General features: G+C 38.4%; 3 protein-coding genes across 10 annotated transcripts; 1 reads left to right on the forward strand and 2 right to left on the reverse strand.

Annotated features, from left to right (window-relative positions):
* The first annotated feature begins 437 nt into the window (after nt 1-437).
* On the forward strand, nt 438-6206 carry zbtb47a (zinc finger and BTB domain containing 47a). 2 transcript variants are annotated; one of them, XM_084411440.1, is made up of 6 exons: nt 438-804; nt 1885-3153; nt 3880-4027; nt 4144-4259; nt 5200-5344; nt 5423-6206. In XM_084411440.1, the coding sequence occupies exons 1-6, from the start codon at nt 799-801 to the stop codon at nt 5827-5829; spliced, it is 2091 nt and encodes a 696-aa protein (XP_084267566.1). In that variant the 5' UTR covers nt 438-798; the 3' UTR covers nt 5830-6206. The 2 variants fall into 2 exon arrangements, with proteins under 2 accessions (XP_084267566.1, XP_084267567.1); XM_084411441.1 differs by having other exon boundaries at nt 438-801.
* A 131-nt stretch (nt 6207-6337) lies between these two features.
* Nucleotides 6338-11268, reverse strand: klhl40a (kelch-like family member 40a). The gene is made up of 6 exons (XM_084411442.1): nt 10064-11268; nt 9587-9747; nt 8715-8822; nt 8428-8613; nt 8183-8332; nt 6338-8067 (listed from the first exon to the last, which is right to left on the reverse strand). Exons 1-6 carry the CDS (start codon nt 11177-11179, stop codon nt 7956-7958), a joined length of 1833 nt encoding a protein of 610 aa, XP_084267568.1. The 5' UTR covers nt 11180-11268; the 3' UTR covers nt 6338-7955.
* A 2069-nt stretch (nt 11269-13337) lies between these two features.
* Nucleotides 13338-20414, reverse strand: hhatla (hedgehog acyltransferase like, a). Of its 7 annotated transcripts, none has more exons than XM_084412403.1 (14): nt 20228-20414; nt 18544-18642; nt 18182-18294; nt 17307-17374; nt 17104-17217; nt 16855-16878; nt 16443-16637; nt 15709-15918; nt 15341-15512; nt 15050-15194; nt 14917-14952; nt 14586-14787; nt 14239-14383; nt 13338-13630 (listed from the first exon to the last, which is right to left on the reverse strand). In XM_084412403.1, exons 3-14 carry the CDS (start codon nt 18285-18287, stop codon nt 13488-13490), a joined length of 1560 nt encoding a protein of 519 aa, XP_084268529.1. In that variant the 5' UTR covers nt 18288-18294; nt 18544-18642; nt 20228-20414; the 3' UTR covers nt 13338-13487. The 7 variants fall into 7 exon arrangements, with proteins under 7 accessions (XP_084268529.1, XP_084268530.1, XP_084268533.1 ...); XM_084412404.1 differs by lacking the exon at nt 20228-20414 and adding an exon at nt 19570-19646; XM_084412407.1 differs by lacking the exon at nt 18544-18642 and having other exon boundaries at nt 16855-16875.
* Between the last annotated feature and the right edge of the window lie 1013 nt (nt 20415-21427).

Below are 21427 nucleotides of genomic sequence, written 5' to 3' on the forward strand. Positions count from 1 at the left end.
CTTGGCTCATTTCATTTGAACATTCAGTCAATGTAAGTCTATGGGAAAACCGTCGGATCAGTTAGAAAAGATATAGCAACCCGATATAGCAACTCGAGTTCAGTACAGGTCTGAGGCGAGTTTGGTGGCTGTGGCACTGTTTAACAGCTTTACCGAAGAAGAAAGAGAATTCTAAAAAGTAGATCAGTTTGTGATTTGTCAAGCCAACATAATAACAATCAAAACATGAAAAGTAACATTCTTTTAATGAAACCACAGCTGTGAGTGCAACGATGATTTCGATAAAGGCGTCTAACAGAAACGGTGTTCTAGCGACACCTCGTGGCCAGAGTGGCGCTCTGCAGCTCTTCCACGCTGCCTGTCTGTCTGTCTGCGGTGAACCGGTTAACTCCGCTGTGGACTCGCTGACCCCGCTGCCATGGGCTGTGCTGCTGTGACTGCGCAGCTGGCGCCAGGTGCTCAAGGGAACCGTTTGAAGACGTTCAAAAATGCGTTCTTTCCATTTGTAATTACAATTTGCGTCGAAAGATGCTGACTGTATATTTCCCTCCTTTAATCACGTCCCTGTCGCTTTAAAGATTCAGACAAAACGACCCATATGATTTTCGACCTCCAATCACCATCACTCCCTGGTTGAGAGTGCGAGCCCTCTGCGTGCGGACATGGCGAAAAAGGACAGATTTCTAAACAGAAAAGCACAGCGGGGATATGAATGACAGCTGTTTTCATGAAAACGATGCACTGAAATGCTAAGGAGGGGAGACGGTACTCCTTCGAGGCAGAAAGCACTGAATCACCATGGTTGTAAGACCCTTTTTCTGTTTATTACCTGCATACCTCTGAGGTTTCGTAGGCCTGTGCAATCTGACATGCATCAGTCACATCTGAATGACGAAGTGCTTGTCATACAGATGTGCTGATGTCATGCAGTTCGCACATCTGGGGAGATCCTCGACAACTTATTGCGACTTTTTGATAAGATGCTGATGTAAAAAAATAGTTTCAAACATCTGATCTAATTTTAATGCACAATAAAGTAACGTTAGCCGGTCCAGCTCATGACTTTGAACAATACTGCAACTTAAATTAGCAATGTTGACTGTTTGCAATAATGTTGATATATCAAGTAGTAAGCTACTGGTAGAACGTCAGATCTTAAAATAAAAAAATATATATAATATAAAATCAGCTATACATTATAAGGAAAAATATCAAACTTGACATCATAAAATAAAAAAATAAAAATCTTTGTGTAATATTTCATATTCCACTACTTACTGTGTGGATAATTGGATTATATTATGGCAGCTGGAAAGCCTATATATAATTTAGATACTCTAAACATAACATGTATATAATATTTGCTTGTGAGGGACCATCTTTATTAAATATAAAAGCAGCTTTACATGTTCTTTCATATCTTTAAAAATCATCTTAATATAATATAATAATATTTTGGATATCTGCACTGCTTACATGGATAATTGGATGATTATAATATGACAGTTGGAAAGCCTGTATATCATTTAGATACTATAAACATAACATATATAATATTTTAATATAATATTTAAAAATCATCATAATATAATAATATGTTGGATATCTTCACTGCTTATCTGGATAATTGGATGATTATTGATTAGCCTATATTAAGACACTCTACACACACACACACATATATATATAAAGTGTTTAATAGAAATAGTTTTACATTATTAGAATAATAATAATAATAAAAAAAAGATAATATCATATGCTTAACAGCTGCCTTTAAAATGACAATTACACCTGCCTGTTGTTTGATTGCAATGTAAATCAATATCTACTATTTAAAATGTCAAATTGATGTGCGTCTCAATGAAATCTGATGCTCTGTTGCAGCTTATAGTGGAGAAAACTGCTGAGCACCCATCTGCAGAGTTCTCCCTCGTTGAGGATGAGGCCCTTCACTGCACCTTCTTGATGGACAGGCTGAACAAGCAACGTCTGTTCCAACCAGATCTATGTGACGTGGACATCGTCCTCCTGCACCACCAGACTTCTTTCCAGTTCCAGGCCCACAAGGGTGTCCTAGCAGCCTACAGCCCCTTCTTCCACTCACTCTTTGCGTCGAGCAAGGAGCTGCGGCATGTGGAGCTCTCTCTGGAGGCCCTCCAGCCTCAAGGCCTGCAGCAAATCCTCAACTTCATCTACACCTCCAAGCTGCTGGTCTCCAGCTGCAATGCCCAGGACGTGCTCAAAGCTGCCACGGTGCTCCAGATGAGCAACATCGCCACTTCTTGCAGTGAACTCATTACTAGAGGCTCGCTGGAAATCAGTCCCGGTGTGGACCAAGCCAAACAGGAAGTAAGGGCTCAGAGCTGGAGCAACAGCACCTCAGTAAACTCCAACTTTCACATGGAGATCAAGCAAGAGAAGGACCCCTCCTGTGCCAGAATCTATGGAGGGAAAAGTGAAGAGAACTCATATACTGTTCAAGTTGGCGAAGGGCGCCAAGTGCAAGTAGGCGCTTGTAAAGTAGAAGGGAAGGAAACAAGAAACCTGAAGGACTCGGAAGAACTTGGTTCATTTAACGGAGAGCAAATAATTGTAGAGTTGAATTTGAACAACCAGACCCTTAACGTGTCCAAAGGTTTAGAGGGCAACGCTCAGTCTCAGTCACCCTCAGCACAACAGCTTCCTGGAAAAGGAAGGAGGAGCGATGACACTGTTGAGGAATCAAGAGACAGTGTGGCCTTGGAGGAGGAGGAAGGTGAACAAAGTGAAGATGATGATGATGATGATGTGAGACTTGAAGGCACCAGTGAGGAGGAAGGTGACCATGCATTACCTGTATTCATATCTGAAAGATCACTACGACAAACCCGGGACTCTGCTGATGCTTTAGCGATGGTCTCCAAGAGAAGCCGCGGGAGGCAAGGGACGGCTCAGGTTGGGAGCGGGGAGGAGCGTCTGGACCAGGATAGCTTGAAGTTTCAGAGCTTCACCTGTGTGAGGTGCCCCAAGACGTTCAACAACCGCTGGTACCTGGAGAAACACATGAACGTGACGCATAACCGCATGCATATCTGTGACAAGTGTGGAAAACGCTTCTTTCTGGAAAGTGAGCTACTGCTGCATCAGCAGACCGACTGTGAGAAGAGCATACAGGTGGGCTCTTTTGATCTATTCATTTATTCAAAATACATTTAAAAATACAGTGACTTAAATATACCTATTCTAAGATGAACATACTGGAATGCATGCAATTTCTGTATTAATACATTTTTTATATTCTGTATTATTAGTAAAAAAATATATATATTAAAAAAAAACAAATTTGATGGGGGGTATAAAGTAAAAAAAAAAGTCAGGGTGTTAAAACTGTCCTGATATCACGCCTAATTAAAATAATGAAATAATGAAAAAGTAGTTTGGCTTTTTATTATAATTTCTTTTTTTTTTAAAAAGAAAAGTTTAACTGCTTATTACAATTTGAAAAACTTTTGTCAGCCAAATCAGTCATGTGGTGCATCCCAAACAAAACTTATGTGATGGGACTCTCCTAAAACTTACTAATATATATATTTAAACATTTTTGAAAATAAATCCTGAAAAAGGTATAATTCTTTGTATGAAACCAACATGAATACAGAGAGTACATATTTATGTGTTATTTTATTTGTTAATATGTTTACATATTTATTAATGTCAAAACATTTGAGTGACAGGATGTCCCGCCCTCGTTTACAAAAATTAAAAATTAAAAACGTGCACTGGTAAATCATTTATTATAAACACTAAACGCTATATTCTATAAAAACAAGAATTGTCAATTATGATTTCATGGTGACATGATTTTATTGGTTTTTACCGTTGTTTGTTTCATTTTTGTAGTGTCTAACATGTGGAAAAGCTTTCAGGAAGCTCTGGTCACTTCATGAGCACAATAAGATTGTCCATGGCTATGCTGAGAAGAAGTACACTTGTGAGATCTGTGAGAAGAAATTCTACACAATGGCTCATGTACGCAAACACATGGTCGGTGAGTGGTGTTAGTGCCATTTTCACTTTCAAATCTTTACTCGCAGTCTCTCTCATACTCTAAACAGTAAGCTTTGACTGTCTGACTAATTTCTTACTTGTTTTACATGTCTTTAGCCCACACAAAAGAGATGCCATTTACCTGTGAGACATGTGGCAAGTCCTTTAAAAGAAGCATGTCTCTGAAGGTCCACTCTCTCCAACATTCAGGGGAGAAGCCTTTCCAGTGTGAGGTATGAAAACAATAAGCAATAAAGTAGGACAAGCTATGACATTCTTTCACTATAAGATTTAGCGTCACAAGATTTCTAGTGTTTTTCTAGTTTTAGTGTTTTACTTAATAAATTTGCCTATCAGCACAGTCAATATTTGATATGGAAATGAAAGGGATATTACAATGAATATTAGAACACAAGTTAATATGACGTATGAAAAAAAAAAAACCATGAAACCCCAGGCTTTTTGCTAAATCAAAAGTACTTCTAAAGTCTTTGGATAGAGTGCCCGATGTATGTAAACAATAGGACATGGTAAAAAATATAGTTTTTCACATTAATCGAAATCTTTATTTCAACATTTCCAACATAAAATCTTAAAATCACAAGATTCATTTTTACTCTATTATTTAAAAATGTATCAGACAAAGTTCATATTTGTAATCAGTATGTTCATAATTTGTATAATTAGAATCTACCCTGTATTATTGTTTCCTGCACCGGTTTTCAGCAGCGGTGAAGTGCCTTCAGCGGCATAAATCATGTTTTACAGGGGTTATATACAGTATGTTAGCAGCAATAATTGGCAAAAAAAGTAATGAGTCAGTTCTTTTAATAAATAGGTCTAGAAAAGAAGAGTTACTGATTTGAATCAGTCTGAAACACTGTTCTGTATTATTTACAGCATTAACAGAATGAAATTACAATAAAATATCAAATGTTTTGAATCAGCTAATCTATAACGATACCTAGTAAACAATAAAAGAAAGTTATTCTATGGTTTCTGCACGGTGATAATAAACTATAACCAGGTGAACGTGTTTTTGCATCATAACATTGCGTATTTTAGCACATCTGAATTGACCAATCAGCATCCAGGACCAGAACGGTCTGTTTTATAATATCAATTATTCATTTGTGGCCATGTTTTAAATTAGTCCACTCCTTTTTCCTTTAGGTCTGCAGTGAGCGTTTTCAGTATAAGTACCAGCTGCGCTCTCACATGAGCATCCACATCGGACACAAGCAGTTCATGTGTCAGTGGTGCGGGAAGGACTTCAGTATGAAACAGTACTTTGATGAACACATGAAGACGCACACAGGTGAGACGCTCTTACACGTGTACAGCACTTTGAAATCTTTTATACAGTCAGTCTAAGAGGCCTGCTGTTTCTTTTTAGGAGAGAAACCGTATATATGTGAGATCTGTGGGAAGAGCTTCACGAGTCGACCCAATATGAAGCGGCACCGGCGTACACACACGGGAGAGAAGCCTTACCCCTGTGATGCGTGTGGCCAGCGTTTCCGCTTCTCCAACATGCTGAAAGCTCACCGAGACAAGTGTTCCCAGGTCAGGAACCCTCCACTGCTGGACTCCTCCGCTGTAACCAGTCAAACGGAAGCTGCCGCAAACCAAGAACTGCCGGTCGGGATGGAAACACTGAGAGATATCAGCCCACATCTGCATGGCGTAGTCTCGTTTCCATCATCTGTTCTCCACTCAGTGGACGGGGGTCCGTCACATTCTCAGCTGCGTTCCCTTACGCCACTCTACGCAGTTGGAAGGACAGACTCCAGGAATCTGTAACTACTGCTCTGTATTAGCATATTGTTTCTTTGTGATGCAGAGGTACTTTGTATGTAACAAAGAGCCTGGGATTTCATGTTAGCCTTTGTTTGTTTGCATATGTCATTTTCTCATTTTAATATCCCTTCCATTCCCATCTTAAATGTTGACAAGAGTTATCTGTGCTATGAAAAACCCTAGTTAGGCAAAAAGTATTAAGTAAAATACTAAAACTGCAGGGCTCGACATTAACGCTTGTCCGGGACAAGTGGATTTTTTGAAACTGGTTCCTTTAAAGGTGCAGATATTACAATATGCAGATTTAAATATATCAAAGCCGATTGAACACTGATGATAATATTGCTTCAGAATAAATTATATTTACTACAACACAAAAACCGAATCCGGACAAGCAACTTTTTTACATGGACAAGCACATGAAAAGGCTTAATGTCGAGCCCTAAAACTATTACCCAGATGTATCATACTAAATGTAATACATATAGGCTTTTATGTATAGTATATTTACAGAATAATACATAGACAAAAGCATATTCGATTTATATAGCTTTCAGTTTACATTTTATTAGTTTTAGATGCTTTATTTTACGTCAGAGTTTGTCCATAAGTACTATTTGTATTTGGGGTGATGATCTGCTATATTTAGATAGAGGTATATGGAGAATTCATGAGTAAATAACGCAGGTCATGTCGGTGGTGGAAATGTGCATTCAGTAGATTCTGGCACTTTATTTTACTAGCTTGTTGGTGTGAAGGGTTTCATAAGGATTTGTTTAGTCTTTACATTTTGTGACAGTTTTATCATTTATGTTCATTGTTTTCAGAAGCATTAATAATAATAACTATAATTTGTATGTTGTTAGCTTGTAAAGCTGATACATTTATGAGTCAGTGAATTTATGGCTCTTTTTTTTTGTTACAAAACCTTGAGGTTTTTGGTTGAATTTTTTGGGTTGAACTTGAGCTGTTATTGTAGGTCATAAAAACCACAGCGCTCCTTTAACCGGTGAATTATTAGAGATTGTATTATATTATTAATGGGGGGAAAAAATCAGTTATTCTCCTCTATTTAATATACATCCACTTCTCACAGTCTCATGCAGACTCTAATGTCTTCTGAATTAAAAAAATATATTTTTTATTGTTTTTAACTGGTCATTTTGCACTTTTAGGCAGGAATCTTATAGTCTCAGATCTTTAAATGTTTTTACACAGCAGTCATTTTAATATTTTTCATGAGTTGTTTGGCTATTACAATCTTATGTCTGCAGTGTTTTAATTTCTGCTGATGTAACTATGAATATTTTGGTCTATGTTCCAAAACCAGAGAGGTGTTCAGATCTCTTCATTCCAGAGTGTTTGTGTTTGCATCAGCTGTCTATTAGTCATGAGGAAAAAACTTGGGGATCCACCATGAACGTCAATAGCAGTATAAAATAAAAAAAAAGAAGAAAAAAGGATGCCATACATAATATAAAATAATAACACTTGTAATCCTTCACCTTAACTTTTTTTCTCTTTCATTTGGCTTTGGACATTTACTACAGACACAACTGTGTTTTGTTGTTAGTGTTTTAATTTATTAGTTTGGTCATTGTCTACAGGATATTAGGTTATTGTTCAGTCATTACCATTTATTTCTCTCTCTTTTAAATATAAGAACATTGCACTTGGTCATAATTGCAAAATGTTAAGTTGTTGTCTAAAATAACATATAATAGAATGATAGAAATCAATGTACATGGACATTTAAATAAGGTCAAATTATTCAACATTTAATTACCCAATATGACTAACAAAGAATTATTTTGAAAAAAATAGATGGTCTTGTGTTTGTCTCCGTCCTTTTCTTAAAACAGTAGAATCTCTTTTTAGACTATTTGCATCATATAAGATCTTCTGTACACTGACCCAGTGAAATTCATAACTTCAACTTGGGTATAAAACATTGATCTATTACAGACACAGTATATAGGCTACCTTAAGATCTACCACAAACAAACTATATTAACATAAAGCAAGCTAGGTCTGTGCTGTTCATTATGATTCAGTGGTATGTACTGTATGTATTGCTCATTTATGAAAATGTGGGCGGCATTATTTTGTCTATAGATGACAACTGTAGATCACAACTTTGTGAGTCTCAAGGTGTTCAAACGCACCCCAAGCACTGTGGCTCCTGCAGCGTAACGGATCTCCCTCAGGATCCCATTCCAGCAGTTCTCCTCCTCGTCAAACCTGTCAGGAAAATCACAAGTTCAAACCTCATGTCTCAACTTTAGTTTCAAATATGATCAAGCTTCCTCAGCTCAATAAATCTTATTAAACCAGTTTCTTTAACCTAAATACTCACTTCCATATGTCGTTCATTTCAGTGGGCTCCATTTTTTCGGTGGTCTCTTTGGGCATCATAGCAAAACCCCCCACAGCATATAAGCAGCCGCCCAGTTCGATCAGGTTAAGAGAGCTCCTCTCCTGAGGGAACTCCACAAACTCCGACCAGCTAAGCGGGAGACACACAAGTGAGCAACTTACCTGAGTTATAATGTCTCATGAGCTTGCAATTTACACATAATATGATAAAGGAGCGGCACGTACGAGTTGCTGGCGATGTCGTAGACTTCCACACTGCTAGTCAGGCCGCTATCAGTAACTCCAGTCACCACATAGATTTTGTTTTTGAGTACAGCGGTGCCGAACAGCGAGCGGGCAGTTTTCATGGGTGCCAGATCCTTCCATTCAAACTTAGTGGGGTCATAGACACAGACTCTCTTCAAGCATTTCCTGAATGATCACATTTCAAGTCATGCGGTTATGAAAACCGAGGACAACCTGGCATAGGCTATGTGTTTGTAAATTAGAATAAAATCAGGTTCTTTACTCACTTGCTCTCGGTTTTTCCACCTATCACATAGACCAGCCCTTTGTGTGAAACGATTCCATGTCCATAAACTGCATATGGAAGAGGGTCCGACTCTCCCCATTTGAATGACCTGTGTGATAATGAAATTATTAATGAAAACAAATCAGAATTCAACCATATCAAACAACAATATATTGACCTGGACTCAACCTGATCTACCAGAGTGATATGTGAGGGGAAAAACCTGTGCTCTCTTTACTTATCAATTTCATACCATTAGGCTGATGGTGAGCTATAAAATGAGGATAAACATGAAGAAAGACATGGTTGTGCGGTATAGCCTACACATAAACAGAATATATTTTTGTTTCTTGAAAGCAGCCTAATGGCTGTATTGAAGTAATTTCTATAATCTGAAAAATGCAGCATCCATGGGCAGCATCAGAGGTAGGAAGGCAACTACATCTTAATCATATGATCATGTCACATTCACTCTACTGAGATGTCTTCCATTTTTGAAGGCTGCATAGTTATAGCATAGCATACTTTGCTGCCTATGGTATCCCACAAGCCTGTTTGTTCAATTCCGTGACAATTTAGCTAAAAATAAAAATGGCGTCTGAAAGTTGTGGTTGGTGGTCAGTTTGTGTGATTTTGACCAACTTTTTCCACTTTTGATTTAATTTCTAGTGAGACATTAATATTTTAGCTATTACCAAAGATATCTCTATTTTGTCATTAGACCATTAGACTGTTGTTGCCTCAGACTGTCCTGAAACTGTCTGAAATCAGTTTCGGGATATACCTTTTTGCGCAAACACTGACTGCAATACCTGATCAGTCAGCGAGGCAACAAGTCAGCTGCATGTTGCGATATCTCCTGATGCTACTCACTGTCTGTCGTAGATCATTACAGAATCTAGTGCACGTGCTCCCTCCTTCAGCTCTTTTCCTCCCACCAGATAGATGGAGTTCTCAGCCTCGGCCAGACCGAACAGACAGCGAGGGTTTGGTAGTGAGGGCATCCCCAGCCATTCAGAGCTCATGGGATCAAACTGTGGGGTAAACAAGAGCTCAGATTGAAAGATAATAATCCAAAAGCACTGTTCCTTTCTCGTACTAATATAATTGTTTGATTCCTTCAACACAATCCCTTCAGAGGTTTCATTGGGAAAAACATGAGGAAAATGTGTCATGCGGGCATTATTAAAAACATGACACATGAGGTTCAAAGCTTTAACAGCTGTTCTGAAGCAAAATAGACCCTGAGGGTCATTCTCACAAATGTATTTTTGGAAGGTGATGCTTTGAGTCATTGATTTGTAAGGCAAACACATAAAGCAACATTCCCAAAACATGCCTGTGTGTTACCTGAAGAAAGTACGAACTGAACGGCTGTTCTTTGTTCTCCTCATTGTACATCAGACCTCCAGCGACGAAGATCTGATTTTCCTTTGTGACAAGACTGCAGTGGTTCTTAGGGATCTCGGTGGATGAAGACGCCATATAGCACTCGTTTGCACCAATGTCATACGCCACTGTTCCTGCATCGCTAATCATCAATATAAGGTCTGTTTGAAACATTCCAAAACGTGGGTTGTCATTTAGGATCCCCGGCAGCAAACCCTCCTCATCCTCATCTTCAGAATCCGCCGCCGCGCCTTCCTTCCTGCGCGATGACCTTTTGACCCTATGTAGCAGTCCTTTCTGTGCATCCTTGATAAGCTGGAGCTCCTTCTTGAGCTCCTGATCCATCCTGATCAATTTGTGCCCCTCGACTTTCTCTTTAAAGTAACTCGTCGGCATAAGACGGAAACGTACGCAGTGTAGAAGTTCTGGCAGGTCTTTCAGTCTCTCACTCGTGTCATACTCCACCCAGTCCATGAGAGATTCAAACACGGCCTCTTCTCGTTCAACATTCAGGGAGTCACATGTGATGATAGCCGCCAACTCACTGGGACCCAGCTGATGGAAGTCTTGGTCCCGAATGATGAGGGGATACCGGTCGCAGATGAAGTCCCGTGCCTCCATGGCCAAACGTGGACAGTCCAGCAACAGTCCCAGTCTAAAGATGGCCAGACAGTTACTGAGAACAAGCTTCTGCTGCAGAAACGACACACACACGCTGAAGATTGACGGAATCTGGTACATGTTGGCCGCCATAAAAATGTCTTGGACATTCTGCTCAGTCAGGTTGATATCCGAGGTGTACATGTACCTCAGGATCATTCCCATGATCCCAGGTTCGATGTCTTTTAGAACAATCTCCCGCTTTTTGCTCTCTTCTAGGTCTGACAGGAACATGGCTTTGAAGTAAGGGCTGCTAGCGGCTAGCACTAGCCGATGGCAAGGAAACTCTTTGTCTCTGATCTTCAGAACACAGTCAACAAACTTGTTAGCATCTAGGAGATCACAGAGCCCATCTTGTAGGAGAGTTTGCTGGTACATCCGCGGCTCTGTCACTGGGTCCACTGACATGGAGGCCATCTTGTTATGGTTTGATGTGATTCCAGTAGGAGGGAGGGGTGTCCTAGTCCTCTCCCACTGCAGAACTGAACTGACTGTATTAACACCGTTACTCTAAAAGAGAAATGGCGGAGGATGTGCCTCTTTGGTGTGGCCTCCTTTCTCAGCTGTCACAAGTTATCAGCTACTGTCTGTCCATCTATATATAGAAATGTGCAAATGAACCACACTTAGGGCCTGAAATTCAACCTGTCCCTCCCTTCCCCCCGCCAAACAGATCATGCCAACAGCTGGCATGCTGCTCACTGGGACTACTGAGTTGTAGATCTTATGCAAAAGGACAGGAAGATGTGAAAATGTTATGTTATTGAGAAATGTGGCCAATTTGAAAAGAAGAGTTACAGAGAGAAACAAAAGATGGAAATCAGACCAGATTTGAAAGGAGACAAATCGAAGTTTGCCTGCCTGTTGCTTTGAGAGATAATGTCCACCTGGTGGAGCCCTCTAGTGGAGCTCCTCACCATCTTGGGCTCCTGCATCTTATAGCATCAATTCAGAGAAACTAGCAATGCCAACTTTTTTAATTTGCAACATTTATAATTGGTTTTATTATTTTTACAGAACAGTAGAGAAGTGACAGAAAATAACATGGAGAGAGAGAGAGAGAGAGAGAGAGAGACAGAGAGAGAGAGGGGAACAGGACATGTCTCAGGCTATACTTGAACCTGGGTCCTTATGAGCACAATAGCACTTTCTTTATCTGTCATAGTTCCAACAGAATTTATTAAGTTATTGATGTGTTTTGCCTTTTTTTCATATGGAAAGAAGTGGAAATCGCGGGGAGAACAGGAATGGCAAGTGACAAGAGCTAGGTTCAAACTTCACTTACAGGAGTGCCATGGCTTAATATGATTAATATTTGAGCACTAGGCCTCAGCTTGTTTACCGGTTCACCTTGAACCTGTATTTGGTTTAACCATTTTCTGGTCATTTTTATACATATTTAATTTGAAGTTATAACACTTTCTGAAGGTAAACTCTTAAAAATAGGTGTCAAAAGGGTTGTTTTCACAGTGATGAACCATTTTTGGATTCCCATAAAACAGTTCTTAAAATAACCACTTTTTTTCCTAGTGTGAGAAACATTTTAAATAATCTAGAGAACCTTGCCAATAAAGAACGTTTATTTTCAATAGTGTATATGAAGACAAGCGAATGGTTCATTCTGTGCTAATAACCCATATAAGGTGACCAAAGGGAGGTCTAAAGGGAGACTGAAAACTAGGATATGTAATTGTGTGCTGATAACAGCATAGCAGACCTACAGTATTCATCAGTGTATATTTAGACCCATTAATCAACTCAAATCTCCTGTGTGCCACTCAAAGCTCCATGTAGGACAAAGCCTAATAGGGGAATGTGTTCACACCGTATCATCTGCTGGAGTGTGACATGAGTAACATAAAAATGTGATAGCACAAAGTTTAACTTTGAAAAGTGACTAAGCTCTGTGTGGTTGAAATGCCCAATGGTGACTATTTATATGTTAACGTGTATGTTTTGTGTCATAATAATGGCTATAAACCAGGGTTATTATAGTAATCTTAAACTAAAATTAAAACCATAAAAAATGATACTTAAAATAAATGTTAACTTAAATAAAATAATATTAATATTAAAAAAATCATATTTTATTTCAGCAAGTTACCAAGACATGCATCGACATTTCTCATTTAAATTGGTTTCTTAATGTACTGAAATAACTAAAAATAAAATAAAAATAAATAAAAAATATATTGACATTAAAAAACTGACTAAACGCACATAACTAACTTATCTTTAGTTAACACGTAACTTTAAAATTAAAACAGAAGATATAATAAAAACTAATTTTAAAATATGAATAAAAACTATAATAATATCTCAATAATACTAAAATAACATGGCTGTAAACATATTAAGAAAGACTGAAACAAAAGACAGCACTGAAAACATTGTAAATCTTCTTTTTATTGTTCAATATATTATTTATTCATAAAATATTTGGCAAACCCATCCTTTAAAATGCTATAGCCACTGAAAATATAAATAAAAAATGCACTTCTTGGTTTGTCTGTGCAAGATTATGTCGGAAGACAAGTTGCATCTGGCTACAGCAAGTGCACTTCAGAACTATTCACAGTTAAGAACATCTTGTGTTTTTAAAACAGACTTGTGCAAAGCAGTGACCATAGTGATGGGACTGCATCGGTCTGGCATGAAAGCTCAGGGGTAGAATTAACAAGAAGGACCTCAAGAGCTGGATCGGATTCAATGACCTCTCTGTCCTTTACTCTGCCTTCTGTTTGCCCGTCTCTGGGGGCGGCACTGGTTCCTGATCATCCAGTAGCGCCTGCTTTCGCTCTCTCTCCTTGATCAGCTGCACGCCACAGTAAGTCACTAACAGCACCGAGAGAGTGGAAAGGGGGAAGCCTGAGGAAATCACAAGAGTCCTATTATTCTCCATGTACATGCTGTTTTTTCCATTCCTCAAGAATCTTTGTGCTGATACAACTTTGTTTTAACATTTTTACATATATATATATATGTATATATACATAAATCACATATAAGTGATTTACATATCGTCACCTTCCTAAAATAATTGCCTAAGTCATTTTTTCAGGTTTCTCAGAAAACACACAAAAAAATGAAAAATAACTTCAGAGGTTCGGTCTTCTTGATGCAGCTCCCATCTTGAAAAGCTTGTAAAATTGCCTTTTAAAATTTTTAAATTGCTTGTAAAATCTTTTGACTTAGGCCAAATAAAACGGCCTAAGTCACACTCTTGACATAGGCCATTACACTGCAGGGGTAGAACTGCATGATCTGTTCAACTGAGGACGTGGGGATTTTACCAGTGGTGGCCAGCATCATGAGGAGATGACTTATGCAAAAAAATCATTTTTGTCAAAAAATGACTTAGGCAATTATTTTAGGAAGGTGACGATATGTAAGAAATGTTTAACACATTCTACACTCATTCTAGCTACTTTTGTTTTATTTTTCATTATATAATGACCTAAAACCAAAAAAATTACCTTTAAGAAGCAGTCTTTTAGCAACCAGCTGAGCAAAATCCAGACTGTTTAGCGCCAGGACGTTGTATAGGATAATCTGCCAGAAGTTAACAGCGTTGAACAAGCCCCTGATTCGACGTGACATCGCCTCAGACATAAGATTCCGCTGGAAAATATTTAATATTACATTCTGGCTGAACTCAGAGTAAGCAAATGCTGTTATTTTCATATCAGTGAAATGCAAGGCTATTCAGTCATGATATTCAAAGAGAATCATTTGGTAGTGTAATGATTGAAAACCCAAATGCTCAAATCCATCAGGCTGAATTACACTGTATTTGTTCAGTGGATGTCTTTGGGATCTTTACCTCAATGGTGGAAAACGGTGGCAGAGAAAAGAGCTTAGCCACCCACAGTTCAAAGTTTAGGCCAAAGCAGTTAAAGAAAGACCAGATGTAAACCAGCTCACAGGGTCCGAGCCACAGAGTTGTGACAGCAAAGGTGCAGATGGTTGCAAGGAGCTCCTTGAAGATAGCATCATGGTTTTCTCCGATATAGTCATAGACATATCTTTAACAAAGACCAGGAGATATATGTTGTGAAGAATTTCACCAGTTTTTCCTGAGTATATGATTGATATAGCAATATATATTAAAATGATACATGGGATGATACACATGGGATTGATTATTTGCTCACTTGCATAGCCAGTCATTGATTCCTCTGTCAAAGTGTCTGAAAAGTCAATGTCAGGAGAAACTGTTAACATGTGATCTGGTTACACAGACCCAAAAACATGCTCCATTTCTCTTCTGTTAATGACAATACTTACGTTTCAGCGAAGACATAGAGCATTGTGATGCATTTAGGAGGCTGAGGGGGGTCAAGATGGTCCAGTCTGGATACCGTGTTGATGACACCAAACATGACGGCTGCTTTCACCCAGTCATACACCAGATTAGAGTATGCCAAACCAGCTGAAAAGCAATACAATCAATATTGTAGTGAGTGAACAAATGAATTTCTACTTACAAATAATTAGAAACTACTTGTGACATCAATTCTAAACATCCACTGTGCTTTCTAACTATTTACTAAAATGAAATAATTGTATCAGACTGACCCAGAGACCAGTCAGACAGTTGCTTCAAAAGCTTCAAATCATTAGGGATGGTCAAAATGTAAAGGAAATGGAAGAAGACATCCACCACCAAAATAGCCCCAAGGTGCACCAAAGCATGAATGGTGATGTTCCACATCTCTCTTTCTTTACGAGTCAGGTTAGGGTTGTTAGCCTGAGAATATCAGAGGGATCATTATAATGCATACTTAACCAGACTGACATTATCAACACAATTACATTTACTGTATTGTATTCTATTATATAGATTGTGTTTTATAAACACGATTTTATAGACTGGACCTTTAAAATTGTGTTTTTCTTGAGAACAATGTTTAGAAGGTATCGGATTCTTGTCGTACAGGACTCACCTGCTCATGGAAACGATCAAAGGTCATGACAGGTCCAAAGAAGAAGAAGGGGAGGTAGAAGTTGTACTTGATCAGATCCATGAAACTGTAGTTACCATCTTTCTTCTCACAGTTCTCTAGAGCAAAGCTCATACAGCGCATAATGGAGAAGCCGCAGCCCCCGTAGAACAAGACGTCTTGCAGATCAAAGGAGCCAGTCGCAAAGCCTTCCTGCATTAAAACATTATCAGAACATCAACTAAATGGTTTTTCACATGCTGATGTAGACGCTTGAATTGCATCCAATTACATCTATGCTCCATTTGGCCAGTGTGTCAGGTTTAACTTTATTTTTTTGGTTAGACTGTGGGGAAAAACATTTTATAACACTGCATTCACACAGGGCATCGACGTCAACGCTTGACGAAGGGCGTGTCTGGAGCTTGGTGCTGACACGACCGTCATAGTGCCAACAGCCAATCACATTACTTTTCTGGTGTTGCATGAACGCAATTGGCTACCGTCTGCACTAGGGTATCTGCATAGGCGATCTGATTGGCTGATGCCTGCGTTGGCGCTTGAAAAGTTGCCGTGAGCAACGCCAGTGACGTGGCACAACGAAACCCACATTTCAGTTCGGCAACGCCTGACGTCACCCATTCAAAGTAAATGAGAAGCGTTAATGCCGACGCCCCATATGAATGCACCGTGAGAGGCATTATAAACGATGATACAATAACTATGGACTTTCTCACCTGCCAGCTGTTAAAGGGCTCCATCTTAAATGTTGCCAGGCTGGTAAGTCCAGCCACAAAGCAGAGCCACTTCCTCTTGACGAGGGAAACACTGTAGAGGATGATGCAGTGAGACAGGACGAGAGAGAGGTATGTCCATCCCATAGTAATCAGGACAGCTAGAGATCCATACACCATATAGATCAAAGATCTGTTCTGTGGGTTACGAAGAAAATTTCTTGTGAAAAAACACATTCATGCTGTCACATGCAACAATATTGAATGGGGTTTTAAAGGACTTTTAAGTCTCTACTGTTTCTAAGTGTTAGAAATTACAATATAGTCCAGCATTCGCTTGAGTTGTAGCAGCACTAATATTAGTTGGTCAATTAGTATGATCAAAGAAAATAAGTAGTCCTACTTTCAGAGTTACCTTGAATGCATCTATACCAGTCTTCTTTGACAGCAGACGAAATACATGTAACATTTCACACAACATTCAGATTAGATCGTTTCACACATGCATTGTCAATATCAAAATGCTTTTTTTCACTATATCATTGGTTAACAGTTGTTGGCATATAAAATCATGCAACATTCACAAATCAACAAATAGTATTACTCTCAAGTCATTGTAAATGACCTGCTCATTGTGCACAGGATGCATAACTACATACAGTACCTTTGGAGACAACATCGAGCAGATTTTAGCAAAGATCACATGACCAGAGAGGGCAAACAGGATATGGTTGCGGAAAGTGGTAAACCACATAACCCATTCAAAATCTGACGCATCCTGAAGAGATAGAGGATATCAGTCACAGGAAGCTTAAATATGATTAAATATGAGTCATTTATGTAATAACATAGTGATATGATCCTTGCCATTTTTCGGCCAAAGTAGTGCCATCCTGGTTTCACATTCTCCCTAAAAGCCCTCCTGTTTACATGCTCTGGAAATAAAAGAGAAAAGATTCACAAAAGCAGCAAGGTGCATTTCAGGCTAAATAATAAAACTTACCACCTGACCACGTCATGTTTCTTTTACATTTTAAATCAAGAAGGATGTTGAAATTAGTTTTACTGCTATAAAATTACAATATTTATTGTGTATGCATGCAGTCTTTGCAGACAGCTAACCATGAATTCCATGTGCTATAGAAATGAATAAAATGAACATTAGATTCACATGATTCAACAGCAAATAGGGTGAGCTCCAGCCTCCAGAGCAAAACCTAATAGCATTAGGCTACATAAGGTAAATTTTGCCAGCCTGCATATTCAGAGGCTCTCTGTGATAATCCAGACTCATATATATTTTGAGATTATGAGATGGTCCTGTGAAATCTGAAAAATCTTTGTAACATGAATTACAAAGATAATACAAATTGCATAACAGATCTTATTTAAAAGTCAGGGGTTGTTGAGGGTTTCAATGTAGGACTGGATTTAGAAATAACTAAATGATTAAGTCTAAAATTATGTTTATGTGCCAATAAGTAGACATAATCAATATGTAACGTTATGTAATATGGACAGGACATGGCTGGTTTGCTCCAGGACCAGTATGGATGCCAATAAGCAAAACAATCTGCCCACACACAAACAATAATACATCTATAGTGCTCTAATTTACAATGAACAAGAGAAAATGCACCTTTACTCGTGGTGTTCTAGGCTAGGGCATCCATGATAGACATGAATATAATTATGTGTCCTTAATGTAGAAAGAAAAAGCAAGAGATAAAAATAAAGTGTACCACTGGAGGCCTCAATGATCCAGCTGCCTGCCCATAAGAGTGCAAGAGAGAGGACAGCAGTGTACAAGTACAGCTCAATCTTGGGAAGGGCTGCCTTGATCCCCATGGTTAACCTGAAGAGAAGTCTTAACATTAGCATCCAATTACGTTACACTCACATGAAAATTATCTTACAAGGTAAAGGCAAATCTTACAGTTACACACTAACGTTACCCCCACAAGTTTAAGGTTATTTTTATTGTTTGTCATGTTAAATGTTCATAAACCAATGATTAATTATGATGTCGAATCGTATTTATTTCGTATTTTATTATTTGTTCGTATTATACAATATTTTTTATTAAATCCGCTGTCATACTCACTAACGGCCGTTGCGGGTCAAACGTCACTCACACTCACTCCTCAGATATACACCGATCCTTCTCTTCTTTCAGGTATTTTACAACCAGGTCAAAGGGACACTATTTCGTATATAGAAAAGTATATTTGAGTTTAGTGCGAAAGTTAAGCTATACAACTGTAAGAAAATAGAAACATTTTGGTTATACCGTGTGTGAAGCAATGGAAGGCGGGGAAATTGTCACCTAATGATATCAGCGCGCAATTATTTGTCCAATCACAGGAGATTTTTGTGACGTGTCTATTAATATTAATGAGGTTACAAAATTGCAGTTGGAGTAAAAAAAGATTTACAATTCATAAGATAAATATAATAAAGTGCTAGAAATGAAAATAGCATACATATTTTTTTTAAATTTACTTTAAAAAATGTTTTACTGATTATATTCCGTTCAACTGCTATTGATGTTGTCAAGAAACATGACATTCGGGGTTTGACACCCATAATCAAGTTTTACTTGCAGAACTAGTTTTCAAAATCCAATTTATAAAGGAGTGGTGATCTGTAATGCTTAAAACATTAGTTTAAATGGTACAACAAAAGCATATTAACTTGTAGGCCGATCTCATGTGAGCCTTTTAAATGTTAATTTAGCCTAGCAATTTATTTGCACTCGTTCCAGTACTTTCGTAGTTCATAGTTACTGTGAAATAACAACATAATAATGTTTGTTACTGTGTCTGCTGTAAACTAGCCTACACTGTAAACTCTGTACACTGTAAAAAAAAAAAAAAATTATGATAACATGTTCTTACATTGTTTTAACTCATCAAAATAAGTTAAGCAATTTTCAACTATTTTATTAAGTCAGTATAATGTAATTTACGTTGAAATGACTTAAACATCCAAGTTGATTGAACTTAAAAATTTAAGGCAGCATTCCTCTGCCAAGTGCCAACAGTAAAAGTAGGCTACATGTAAAAGCTGATATTTTGCAGGAAAAAAAGACCAGTATTACACCGCATAATTATTAGTAAAAGTAGCCTACCCACACACCAATGCTCATCAAGAATTAATATAGCTTATTAATTTACGCATTACGCTATGTTAACACCAAACCTATACAGGCTATAGGCTATGCCTCAGCCTAGGCAATCAATAACAAAACTAAACCAAATTAAACAACAAAAACATTGCCACTTAGTTGACACCCAGTCCAATTCTCAGAAGACAGTAGACAGTGACTTAAATGGGAGTGCCTGTTTTCACGGCTCTTCAGAAACAGCACAGTCAGCTGCGCTGCGCCGTACAACCTCTTCCTATTTTAGCCTGTGCAGTTGCTCATGGTAGTACAGTGCGGCAGCTGCAGCGCAATGCGATCTCCCACACATCAGGAGATCCTTCAGGAGCACGAGAAACCAAGGACGAGCGCTCTCGCTCTGGCCACTCACTTTCCTTGATCTTGACATTTAATTAATTACGAAGGCATGCGTGTACCTGTTCAATTAAAATCAGAGTATTTATGTCGACTAATTAATATACCTACACACAAATCCAAAGTCCTTTTAGATGTAAATGATGCTGCACCAACCTCCAAACGCCCACACGCCGCCTCACTTATGGTCCGTGGGACTCTGTCTGTTTGCAACACTGTGTGTACAGTAAGTACAGTAATTTAAAACGGAGTGCACTTGCTCAGTACTAACCTCGTGTCTGCCTTTCACCGCCGTTAAGATGTTTGAAGACAGATGTCAACCCCCACAAAATTGGGGGTAAAAAAGAAAAGAAAAGGGGGGTGAGTAGGGGCTTCTCCTAATACATCCGTCCCGGTTTCCCAGTGCCGATGGTGCACTGTGAGAGGCAGCAGTAGCTGGTGTGGATGCTGCGGGAGGGGGTGTAGAGAGTGTATTTATAATCCGGATTGGAACCGCCAAGGGGTGGCACCAACTGTCCATCAAAAAGGCGCAAAAATTGAAGAAGCGCTAAATGATACAGGTGATGGGTGGCCGGTTGGAGAAATTCCTTTGATATGTTCTGGTCCGTGGGATGATATAGGCTACTACTGTCACAAAGCAGTCCCGAGAGCTCATCCAGTGAACCATCACTCACTTCATGACATAACTTTGGTATTAGTCTATTTTTCCAACTGGGCTACAATGCATAAAAATAAATAAATAAACTGTAGGTTGAATCTGCAATGCACCCTTTGTTATCTGTAAAGCCTTTAAACGATTAGGCTATACATTTTCCTCAGTGACGGGGCTCAAATCAATGAGGGTGAGGGTAATATGAGTGATTTTAGTGACCCCAAACGAGGGAGTCCCGCGGATTTGCGCTACGCCACTGTATATGGCCAGGCTATTGATTCAATAAAAACGTTGCAACTTGCCTTATAAGTAAAGGTATACGGGAAACCTGAATTACAATAGGCTATTAGAAAGTCAATCACGCATTCACCGGAATTCTTGTGTTTCTATTCAGTTTGCTAATTTTTAATCAGGCTGCTCTGATTACAACCCCAAAGTGGAAAACTTTGCAATAAAGACAGGTTATTTTGTTCATATATGCAGCTGCTATACAAGACACTAAGATAGTAAAAAAAAAAAAAAAAAAAAAAAAAATATATATATATATATATATATATATATATATATATATATATATACATATAGCCTATATATATATATATATATATACACATACATAGGCCTATATTACGTACAGGTTAATCAGTTTAGGGTTACATATTATAAAAAGTAATATAGCTATAATTCAAAACAAAATGCATTGGTTAACATGGAAATGCTTGACAGTTTCATTTATTTGTGTTAATATGGGTGTCAAAATTAAATAAAGACCAGATTGTTTGTTGTTGCCTATGTGGTTTTTTTTGTGTGTGTTTTTTT

This window comes from Rutilus rutilus (assembly GCF_951802725.1).
Source record: "Rutilus rutilus genome assembly, chromosome: 6".
Lineage (NCBI taxonomy): Eukaryota > Metazoa > Chordata > Actinopteri > Cypriniformes > Leuciscidae > Rutilus > Rutilus rutilus.